General features: G+C 32.8%; 1 protein-coding gene across 1 annotated transcript in view; it reads right to left on the reverse strand.

Annotated features, from left to right (window-relative positions):
• Positions 1–12,733, reverse strand: part of LOC142326569 (uncharacterized) — a 427,256-nt gene that overhangs the window by 312,424 nt on the left and 102,099 nt on the right. Inside the window, exon 2 of the mRNA XM_075369149.1 lies at positions 9,114–9,250. Coding sequence (XP_075225264.1) covers positions 9,114–9,250 — 137 coding nt within the window. The remainder of the gene's footprint in view (positions 1–9,113; positions 9,251–12,733) is intronic.

Below are 12,733 nucleotides of genomic sequence, written 5' to 3' on the forward strand. Positions count from 1 at the left end.
CATGTACAGGAACCAAACAGCAACAATAACAATTGAAGAACATAAGAAAGAAGCCCTAATAAGAAAGGGAGTCTGACAAGGATGTTCCCTATCTCCGTTACTTTTTAATCTTTACATGGAACTAGCAATTAATGATGTTAAAGAACAATTTAGATTCGGAGTAACAGTACAAGGTGAAAAGATAAAGATGCTACGATTTGCTGATGATATAGTAATTCTAGCCGAGAGTAAAAAGGATTTAGAAGAAACAATGAACGGCATAGATGAAGTCCTACGCAAGAACTATCGCGTGAAAATAAACAAGAACAAAACAAAAGTAATGAAATGTAGTAGAAATAACAAAGATGGACCGCTGAATGTGAAAATAGGAGGAGAAAAGATTATGGAGGTAGAAGAATTTTGTTATTTGGGAAGTAAAATTACTAAAGATGGACGAAGCAGGAGCGATATAAAATGCCGAATAGCACAAGCTAAACGAGCCTTCAGTAAGAAATATAATTTGTTTACATCAAAAATTAATTTAAATGTCAGGAAAAGATTTTTGAAAGTGTATGTTTGGAGTGTCGCTTTATATGGAAGTGAAACTTGGACGATCGGAGTATCTGAGAAGAAAAGATTAGAAGCTTTTGAAATGCGGTGCTATAGGAGAATGTTAAAAATCAGACGGGTGAATAAAGTGACAAATGAAGAGGTATTGCGGCAAATAGATGAAGAAATAAGCATTTCGAAAAATATAGTTAAAAGAAGATACAGACTTATAGGCCACATACTAAGGCATCCTGGAATAGTCGCTTTAATATTGGAAGGACAGGTAGAAGGGAAAAATTGTGTAGGCAGGCCACGTTTGGAGTATGTAAAACAAATTGTTGGGGATGTAGGATGTAGAGGGTATACTGAAATGAAACGACTGGCACTAGATAGGGAATCTTGGAGAGCTGCACATCAAACCAGTCAAAAGACTGAAGACAAAAAAAAAAAAAGATAATGAAATTCCTGAATTTAATTTTCAATTTAGTTTTATTTTGCTACAAAAAAAGTAGTTCTCAGTAAGATATTATTATATTAGCGTTTCAGGGGCTAAGCAGAAACTATAAAATTAGTTACATAACTAATACAACTAACATTAATAATAATTGTTATACAACTTATAAGCGTAACCAAGAGAGTGTTCAGTTTTAAAGAGTATAAAATACTTTACTCGTTTTTTTCTTCTAACTTTTATATCGATTCCTTTTTTATCAATCTGATAAAGATTTATTTTTTCGTAATACAGGATTATCTGAGATCGCCAACCGTTCGAGAGGAGATACCGAGATTCAGCACATGTTACAAAAAGAGACCGAACAAAACATGTGAACTAGCTCGCGGTTAACCTCTTGGATAACAGCGAGGACGTTAGGCGCCTAAAGCGACTGGATCTATTAGATCTGTAAGTTATCCGAGATTTGAGGTGAATCAGCTACCCTAAGGTGTCGTGCATTGCCAAAATTCTACATTTCGTTTTGCAACTTACTTTAGTAGTTCTTCAATTTGTTTCAATGTTTCTTTGATTGATAAGATAATTTTTTAGCGTCTGCTTTTATGTTCTAAACTGTGGACTTTGATTAATGTTCTTTGGACTCATGTTTGTATGTATATATTTATATTTACTGCATATTTTTACATATGCGTACATTTATTTGTAAACATATACAGCTCTTTGAGGGATTTCTATAATCGAAACCCCTCCTTGCACGCTAACTTTTTAATATTCAGATTTGCTTACGGTTCCAGTAAATTGGAACCGATTGTAAATTAAAAATTGCGACAAAAAAAAAATGAATCATAAGCAATAGTTGGTATTAAGAGACTATATTGAAATGATAAAAATCAACAACATATCAACCCGTACATAAGAATGTCATTTTTGACCGCAAGTAAAACGAATGAAAAATCAATTTAACTCAACAGTGCATGCACGATATTAACAGAAATCGTTTCATTTTAGAACTTATAATGAAACTTTTTAAGAAATTCGGACGTCTCTATATAATATATAATCCAAAATTTAATGTTTCGCGGCATTTATAATAATACAGTATATTCTATAATAAGAAGTAGAATTTGCAAATCTGTGTTGGTGTGCGCGCGCATACGAGAGAGGGAGGAGAGTACGTGCGTGTGTGTTAATATCTGCAGATTGCATCTATGTTCATTGATATTTTTTTTTTACGGGCTGTCTATTGCTGCCTACTTGTTGGGCGTGAACTTCTGTCGTGTAGACCGTCTATACGGGACTCATGAGATCCTTGTCATTTTATTGTATCTAGATGTAGGTTTTTCTATTTTCTTTCCATTTGTTCCTGTTTTTCCTATTTATCCTATGGGGTCTTAACTCCATCGAGACTGATTTGAGCTTTGTGATTTGTGATGTCTAATACCCAGGGTGTAATTATCTGGATGTGTGTATGGGTGTATGATAATTTCAAAAGAATGGACTGGCGAAAAAAACTGGCCAGGGGTCGAATCGTGGACGCGTGTAGGGTGAAGGGAGGTAGCTTCATTGCTGAGGGCGTTTCTAGTCCATCCATATACAAGAGTGGTTGGATTGGGGCGCTCCGATGACGCATTATTTCAAGGTATGTGAGGTGAGCGCGCGATTCGGAGGGTGTATGCGTGGGGTGCATACCCGGACTCTGATTAGCATATAGGGACGGGAAGGGCAGCCCTTCTGAAGAGGCATAGGGGCAACTGGATACAATTGTCATGTCTCGATGAACTAGGAGGGCAGCGGTGGCACTACCCCGATGGCAGGGCAGCGGTTTTAGCTGTATGCACTTGGGTGGGTTATTCTACAGCCATGTCACTCAGGACCGACCGAGGCAGCGTCTTTTAGGCGATTGCCGGTTGCCCCTGTGTAGTTAAAAAAGAAATTAAATAAATAAATTTATTATTAATATATATATATATATATATATTTATTTTTTTTTAAATATTTTTTATAGAGGCAATCTTTTATATATATATATATATATATATATATATATATATAAAAAATAAAAATTGTAAATAAAATTATATTTAATAAAATATATAGGCAATCTTATATATATAAGATTGCCTCTGTGAAATTTTTGAAAATTAGCTTCTATATGTAGAGCATGATATTATTAAATTTTGGATATGGTTCTCAAAATGGTGTGCGACATAGTCGAGAGGTTAGGTTTCATGTACTAGCTGCGGCTGAACTCGTTCGAGTTTTTTTTAAATATGAACTTTTTTTTCTAAAAATGATTCTGAATTTTAATGTATAACATTTTTAGTCGAATATTTCAATTTATTTCATAATACTACTTATATATATATATATATGTGTGTGTGTGTGTGTGTGTGTGTGTGTGTGTGTGTGTTTTTATGTTTAAATATCAGGCAGTTATTTAGTGGTGAGCTAATGCAGGCGGTAGTGTTCTTGTGACAGCGCTAGCGTAGTGTGCACTATGTTCACGGACATGTTTCAACAGAAACGAACCGTTCCGTTACTACGCAGTGCCTTTCTTGTTAATAGGTCTATTGTTACTTTAAGCGTTGTTTTTGCAGCGAGTTTTATGATTATTTATTCGCGCGTATTGTTTATCTTAACGTATGCAACAATGAAATTAATTTTGGATTTGTTTGTAATCCGGTAAGTTTACAATATTAAATTTATTTTATTTACTATTTTGTTTAGTATGTACATATATGCGTACTTATATATACTCTTTATTCTTTTATTGTTTTACTCTTTTTTTGTATTAGGTCCATATCGGTCTGTTTATTGCGTTCACTTCATACTATAACGTGAGGTCTAGTGAATAATTAAAATTAATTTAAGTTCATCCGTATCTATGAATTTGTAACCTATTTTCCTGATAGGTTATATTACAAAAATTTTGCTAATTCTTATTTGCCGAAAAAAATCTTTGGCAAAACGTAAAAGTTATTCCCGTGAAGTATTTTACTTTTTACCAATTATTTTTAACATATTATGTCAATAGGCAGAGTTTCAGTTTATGTTTGTTTATCAGTCACTTTCGTCATCGTTTAAATAATTCTGTAATGGAAGTACTTCACGAACATCGAATACCTCATTACTTCATATCTACGCTACAGATTCCAAAAATGAATTTTTTTTTTTTGATTGTTTGATCGATTCCAGCGTGTTTTTCTTTTATATAAAAAAATTAGAAAGAGGTTGAAATATATGAGGTTACAAAAAAAAGATCTCCGGAAAATTTGCTGTACTGTTATCGATTTCTTATTTAAAAAATTCGATGAACTTACGATATCGATATTAACAAGAAAGAATACTTACAAGTGTTTGGCTTTCTTAAGAAACATTCTTAATCCTCAAAAATTGTAACCGTTATGATTTTGTTGTTTGTAATTAATGATAGATATATTTTTATATTACCTCGCCCCTTCCTATTTTTTTCGTAAATTAATATTTTTCATTTTTTAATCACAACGTTTTCGAAAAATTATATATTTTTGAACTAGATTACAATAATGACGTTGATAATGTCATCGTAAATTACGGACGAAAAATACATTTTTTCCGAAATATACACGGGGGGGGGGGGAGGTTCGACATAATAGACATTTTACTTGAGGTATCATGTCTATTATCTTGACCTCTCTGGATATCCTACTGCTAAAACGATGCTTTTGCATGTCGAAATCAATAATTAATTGTAAATTTAGTATATTCAGTTGTTTTACACAATGTATAACGTGGGATTCGAAATAACGGACATTATTATCACCTCGACACCCCGAGAAAGTAAATGGTTATTTATATTTATTTATTTTATAAATATAATTTAACCAAACTTAACCTACGCTCGCTTCGCTCGCTAACCTTGACTAATTAACACCGTAATTTGAGTATTTATTTAATAAATTCAGTAATTATTGGAATTATTTATTATTTAAATAATCAAAACACTCCTGTTAATTAGTCAAGGTTAGCGAGCGTAGGTTAAGTTTGGTTAAATTATATTTATTTATGTTAAACTCTATATCGGCCCATTTTCCTCCGAAATCCGATTGACTACTTTTTTTTAAATAAAGCTGTAGCTGCGGTGGCGTTAATACGTAAGTACCGTTTTTTGATATCGCCTACCATTGGCCCAGGGTGTGAAAAAAATAGGGTTTTGAAGACAAAAAATCATACCTGCCTTAATTGATATAGCATCGAATCGATTTAAAGTGGTCGTTAGTCCTCTAAATATTACCTAAAACTTTTGTCTGTAACAATTTTTGATAAGACTAACCGTTACGGCAAAGGATGAATAAAATGTTGCTGGAATTGCAAAAAGGTGGGGCTTGTCGTACGCTAAACTTGTGAAGTTTTTTTCACTTGTAACCATTGTCGTATATTTTAAGTTTTTCTTAATTTTAAGGTGGAAATCTTTTTTATCCACTTCTTAGCACCAGTGTAATCTACCTCCGCCTTCCGGCGTGCCGAAAGAGATTTTTTTTTTGTATGTAAAAATTCTACGAGTTTGTAGTGACGTTAAGAAAATAGAATTGATACTTTCGTGTACACTTCTATTATCTCGTTCCCCGTTTACACCCCTGAATAAAATTCGAAAACGTTTTCGAAAAATTATATATTTTTGAACTACATTACAATACTGACGTTGATAATGTCATCATAAATTACGGACGAAAAAGACATTTTTCCGAAATATACAGGGGGGTGGGGAGGTTCGACATAATAGACATTTTACTTGAGGTATCATGTCTATTATCTTGACCTTTCTCGATATCCTACTGCTAAAACGATGCTTTTGCATGTCGAAATCAATAAATAATTGTAAATTTAGTATATTCAGTTTTTTTTACACAATGTATAACGTGGGATTCGAAATAACAGATATTATTATCACCTCGAAACCCCTTGAAAGCCGTTTAAGTTCGTAGACTACGGCGAGATAAGGCTCAGACGAAACAGGATTAGAATATTGTTCTTTTATTATCCCAGCATATTCTATCCAGCCAAATTCATGTTTCGTGGTAAACATTCCAAGGTTATTATATTCGAAAGCTAGTATAATGCTCATCGGCGAATTCACCTCCTAGCACCCGATAGATACGTAACATAATTTTTATATTTGTACTGTTAGGTAGATTTCATAAGAAAGCTACTTACTGTAATGTGTACCATGATTCGACTTCCGTAAAATTTCGTCATATCTTCGCGTTTCACATGCCCTAGATCCCAAAAAAACCGTCAGATGAAAAGTTTTTACATATATATATATATATATATATAAATATATAAACACACACACATACATACACACACGCACACGTATATCCAAGAGTATATATATATATATATATATATATATATATATATATATATATATATTTCTCTTTCTTATGGACACGATAACTGCCGTAATTTTGCACCAGTCACTTTCAAATTGATACATAAAATATAACGACTCAAAATCTCGGTCGAATTCGTTAATGGGCAAAATCGAACCATAGGAGTTGCAACGGTCGGGGGGGGGGGGGGGGCTTTTTCTAAAAAGAAAAATATCGCTGTAACTTTCTTATTAAGTAAAATATCGAATTCGTTTAAAGATCTTACTATTCTTTGGATAAGGGCCTAAAACTTATGTAAGTAAAGTTTTTTGATATCACCAACGATTGGCCCAGGGTGTGAAAAAAATAGGGTTTTGAAGACAAAAAATCATACCTGCCTTAATTGATATAGCATCTAATCGATTTAAAGTGGTCGTTAGTCCTCTAAATATTACCTAAAACTTTTGTCTGAAACAACTTTTGATATGACTAACCCTTACGGCAAAGGATGACTAAAATGTTGCTGGAATTGCAAAAAGGTGGGGCTTGTCGTACGCTAAACATGTGAAGTTTTTTTCACTTGTAACCATTGTCGTATTAATAAATTTTAAGTTTTTCTTAATTTTAAGGTGGAAATTTTTTTTATCCACTTCTTAGCACCAGTGTAATCTACCTCCGCCTTCCGGCGTGCCGAAAGAGATTTTTTTTTTTGTATGTAAAAATTCTACGAGTTTGTAGTAACGTTAAGAAAATAGAATTGATACTTTCGTGTACACTTCTATTATCTCGTTCCCCGTTTACACCACTGAATAAAATACAACTAATATTCCTAATAAGGTACTGAAACGAACTTCCGTAATAACTTTTCAAATCAAATATCTATTTTTCCGTTAGCGATATCAGATGATAAAAATTTTTATTTTGGTAAAAAGAAGGGGGTCGAGATAATAGAAAAGTACCTAATGAAAAGGGCCAAATTCGATAGGGATAATTTAAAAGAGATAATAGTGGTTGGAGATAGTCCATATTCGTTGTTATTTATTTATTTTTTGACGGAATGAACATAATAAGAAGAAACGTAGAAGCTTGTTTTTCCTTGGAATATTATTAATTTTTAGTGTTTTTATTACATTCCAAATGAATAGTTTTAAGTATTGGGTACTTGTCTGTTAGCGAGAGCCAGTTTTTCGTTTACTATTATTCATCGATATTATATTAATTATTGCTCTGTTACTGTAGGCCAAAAATCTGCAGTTGCAAAAACTGAAAGTATAATTTTCTGGTATCGTTGCCGTCACATAAACTCGATTAAATACGACTTCACGATGATAGCATGCTTTTAATTTCTGTACGCTGATTTTAATTTCTGTATCGTTCAGTACCCCGCAAATGTTAATCTGATTGCGAGTACGCTCCGGATTTAGGATTCACGGATCGGTAAATTATGTTTCCTTAAAATGAGGTTAGCCCGCTTCCTCTAATGCCGTTATACAGTAAGTCTTTTAGGAATCAGAAACACAGTTCGTTTCTTCAGCAACATTAACGGCAATATTATGGAATATTGTGGCCTGATTTCTGTTTAGTATGTGGATAGGAAAACATAGCTTCGTTTTTCGCGTTACTCTTACTGTATATGAATAAATCGATTTCGAAGGTAGTATTTTTGCCGCCTATTTTGGCATCCGGTCGCCTTATCGACCTGTCCACGCGTACTTCTCGCATATAGCTATTCGACTAAATTATGGTCGTCTATTCATTTTTAATCGGTTTTCACATCACGCACGATTGACGTGATTGACGTGAGTGGTAACAACCGAATTCGTGAATTCTGAAATCGGTTATTGATATGCAAGTTAACTTTCATCCGGCACCCGGGACATACCCGTAAATTATAGCACCATTGCATGCGATCACCTTTTCATGATTTCTTGTTATGACCCTTCGTACGTAATACATTCACCGGTAAATACCATTTTGTTGCAATAACGGTATGGCTGTTTGGTATTTTGGTTCGCAAAGTTAGACTGTTGAATTTCAACTATTTTCTAATTTATTGTTAGCGTCCGGTTGCAATGGTTATAAGGAACGGAATGAGCACGTTTGATTTTAAATTTGAAATAACGGTCGTTAAAGTTTAATCGCGGTTCTTTCAATCGCTGTATTACAAGCAGTTTCATAATAAACTGAGATTAAAAATAATATAAAAATCTGTGGATTCTAAATGTAAAGGAGATAATGTAATCGATGTCGTTGGTAAAGTAATGCGAAAAAAGCGCATTGATTGACAGACGACTGATTTCCCCCTTATTATTAAAAATGTCAGGAATGGATATTAAAATTGATGGAACAATTAATTAATAAAAAATATAAGAAAATAATAAAGTTCGAAAATAATTAAATCGTTTAAAATGCATAAAAAGTGATTTGTTTTTATCTCTGAATAAACAAATTTTGAATGTTGCTGTATTTGCATTTCATAACTTTAGCCGTTTAAATCTTAGTGTTCATTAAAGAATAATATAATATAACCTTGTGTATATTATCAAGTATATTGGATACTTCTTGAGTACTGTCTAACTCACTCTCTTTCTCACTCTCTCTCTCTCTCTCTCTCTCTCCCCAACCCATTAAGTCTCTTTTTCTGTTTGTCTTGTGAATAATGGTACGTTTAATACATATGTACACAAATTGCCAGCATTTTAGTCGGACGATAAAAATAACATTCTTTATATATGCTTTCATAATAATAATAATATTAATAAAGTAAATTTCAGTCTTACTTGAACTAGTTGACCGAATGATCGGCCGTTGGCAGTGAATGTCAGGTGGCACAAAAACGGTAAACGTTCTTCTCTCGGCTTTGGCAGCGATAGCATATATGTTTTTCCAACATCCCCGTAGTAGGTTCTGTTGCACACTGGAAAACCAAACGACAGTAATTATAAAAAAACATATACTTTAAAGTATTATTTAAATATTGTTTACAATTTAATTTTAAACGTTAACTTAGAATGAATAATGGCAGGCCACTAATGAATGAATTTGTAGTACTTAATACTTTTTTAGAAAACATTTTTTACGTTCTTTTTTGTATATGTCTGTAATTATTAAGCTATATTATTTGTAATTAAAAACATGTGCTTAACATAAAAGTCGTTACATTTACCCGTATACCTTTACACCTTATCAACCTATCCCCCTATGCTTTTCTTAAAATACTAAGAACCTTTACTCTTAATTTTCGTCGAGATGAAAATGTAATTAATTAATACGTTAGGTAACTGTAAAAAATTATACGTAGAGAATGTTTAGCATTCAACCGGTTTAAAAAAAGCCTTTTACTCGTACATCGTTTAATTAATTTTAATAGGTTTCTGAAAATTTACCTTTTTATTTTTTTTAGTTAAGAAAATTTTAGTATTAATTATTCCGGCAAATAATTTAAATTATATTTTTTATGTTAATTTAAATTAAAAAATTTAAAAGTAAATATGAACAGTTTTCCGTGATGATGAAATATATACAAAAGAGGCACGGAATTTACATCCAACAATAAATTTTTTTAACTTATATCAGAAGGCTTGTATTTGATATTGCGGCCTTCTTCGGTGACACTATTATTACAAATAGCGATATTAAAGATATTCGTAATTTCAATTAAAAACGTATTTTATAAATAAATTATTGCCTTAAACGTAATTTGACACTGTTTATCATTTTAAAAAAAAGACAAAAATAACTTTTTTTTTTAAATTGCTTATTAAAAAATAAATAAATACTTTGGGAGAATATCAAATGAAGTAAGCAAAATAATGAACATAATTATTTTTTCAGTACAAAATATATAATTCAAGTTTTATGAAACACGACTTGCGTTTGCCGTGTTTTAATATTTTTTAACAAAAAAAGAAGCACTTAATTATCTAACACGATTATGATTAATAATTAAACATTTCTGCACGGCTTTAACAACTTTTTTAAAAGTTTTAGGCCCTTCTTACTTCATAAATAAAATTTGAAAATTCGTTAGGAAGAAACGAAATATTTCTTATTTCCAGATTTGGCCGGAACAAACTTTTCCGGTTTAAATTTGAACTTTGGTTCGTATTTTCACCTATGCTGTGTTTTAAGTAGTACGTGTATTTGAACAAATGAGATGTCTTTTTTCTTCAATAATATGTTTTTTTTTTTTTTGTCTTCAGTCATTTGACTGGTTTGATGCAGCTCTTCAAGATTCCCTATCTAGTGCTAGTCGTTTCATTTCATACCCTCTACATCCTACATCCCCAACAATTTGTTTTACATATTCCAAACGTGGCCTGCCTACACAATTTTTCCCTTCTACCTGTCCTTCCAATATTAAAGCGACTATACCAGGATGCCTTAGTATGTGGCCTATAAGTCTGTCTCTTCTTTTAACTATATTTTTCCAAATACTTCTTTCTTCATCTATTTGCCGCAATACCTCTTCATTTGTCACTTTATCCACCCGTCTGATTTTTAACATTCTCCTATAGCACCGCATTTCAAAAGCTTCTAATCTTTTCTTCTCAGATCCTCCGATCGTCCAAGTTTCACTTCCATATAAAGCGACACTCCAAACAAAATGTACGAAATATTTTTTTAATAAACAATTTTACTTTCTGATGCTTTAAGAATTAATAAGGCCAACACGATTTTGAAATTGTAAATATAAAAATAGGTATGTTTTGTTATTTGTAAATTTTCCTATACGGTATTTTTTCATATGAAGTTTTATTTAAAAACCACAAATAAACAGAAAAATAAGATAATAAATGTAATAAGCCCTTGTTTTTACAAATTCGATTAAAATATTTAACGGTTCTTTTTCAAATTATTCAAATTAATAAACCTATATACGAAGCTTTTGGTAAAATGCAAACTGTATTGAATCTAATTAACGAGTGGCTAGCTAGATGGAACATGAAGGTTAATTTACATACGGGTTAGTCTTCGTTTCTTACATTTGCGATGAGGAGGGGTCTGCCCGCGAGTTCAAATTAACCTAGCACCGCATCTGCATCATCACCGTCTGACGTGAAGTCGTGTCAGGGGAAAAAGGATACAACTTAACATTAACTTCAGGGATATGTACTGGTTGTTTGGCAGGGAGCGCAACTATCATTTTCTGACAAGAAATTACTGTACAAAGCGGTCCTGAAACCGATTTGAATCTACGGGATCCAACTGTGCGGTACGACAAACGAGAGTAACATCGAAGTCGTACAGCGATTCCAATACAAAATACTTCGATATACAACAGAAGTACCTGTTTACGAAAAACACTGAAATACACGATTATCTGCGATTGCCAACCGTTCGAGAAGAGATTTGGTGATTCCGTACAAGATACAAAATGAGAATGAACATGTGAAGTGGCTCGCGGTTAACCTCCTGGATAACATCGAAGACTTTAGGCGCCTAAAGCGGTTTTTTTTGTCTTCAGTCCTTTGACTGGTTTGATGCAGCTCTCCAAGATTCCCTATCTAGTGCTAGTCGTTTCATTTCAGTACCCTCTACATCCTACATCCCCAACAATTTGTTTTACGTATTCCAAACCTGGCCTGCCTACACAATTTTTCCCTTCTACCTGTCCTTCCAAAATTAAAGCGACTATTCCAGGATGCCTTAGTATGTGGCCTATAAGTCTGTCTCTTCTTTTAACTATATTTTTCAAAATGCTTCTTTCTTCATCTATTTGCCGCAATACCTCCTCATTTGTCACTTTATCCACCCGTCTGATTTTTAACATTCTCCTATAGCACCGCATTTCAAAAGCTTCTAACCTTTTCTTCTCAGATACTCCGATTGTCCAACTTTCACTTCCATATAAAGCGACACTCCAAACATACACTTTCAAAAATCTTTTCCTGACATTTAAATTAATTTTTGATGTAAACAACTTATATTTCTTACTGAAGGCTCGTTTAGCTTGTGCTATTCGGCATTTTATATCGCTCCTGCTTCGTCCATCTTTAGTAATTCTACTTCCCAAATAACAAAATTCTTCTACCTCCATAATCTTTTCTCCTCCTATTTTCACATTCAGTGGTCCATCTTTGTTATTTCTACTACATTTCATTACTTTTGTGTTGTTCTTGTTTATTTTCATGTGATAGTTCTTGCGTAGGACTTCATCTATGCCGTTCATTGTTTCTTCTAAATCCTTTTTATTCTCGGCTAGAATTACTATATCATCAGCAAATCGTAGCATCTTTATCTTTTCACCTTGTACTGTTACTCCGAATCTACATTGTTCTTTAACATCATTAACTGCTAGTTCCATGTAAAGATTAAAAAGTAACGGAGATAGAGAACATCCTTGTCGGACTCCCTTTCTTATTAGGGCTTCTTTCTTATGTTCTTCAATTGCTACTGT

Source organism: Lycorma delicatula, chromosome 6, assembly GCF_047948215.1.
Source record: "Lycorma delicatula isolate Av1 chromosome 6, ASM4794821v1, whole genome shotgun sequence".
Taxonomy (NCBI): domain Eukaryota; kingdom Metazoa; phylum Arthropoda; class Insecta; order Hemiptera; family Fulgoridae; genus Lycorma; species Lycorma delicatula.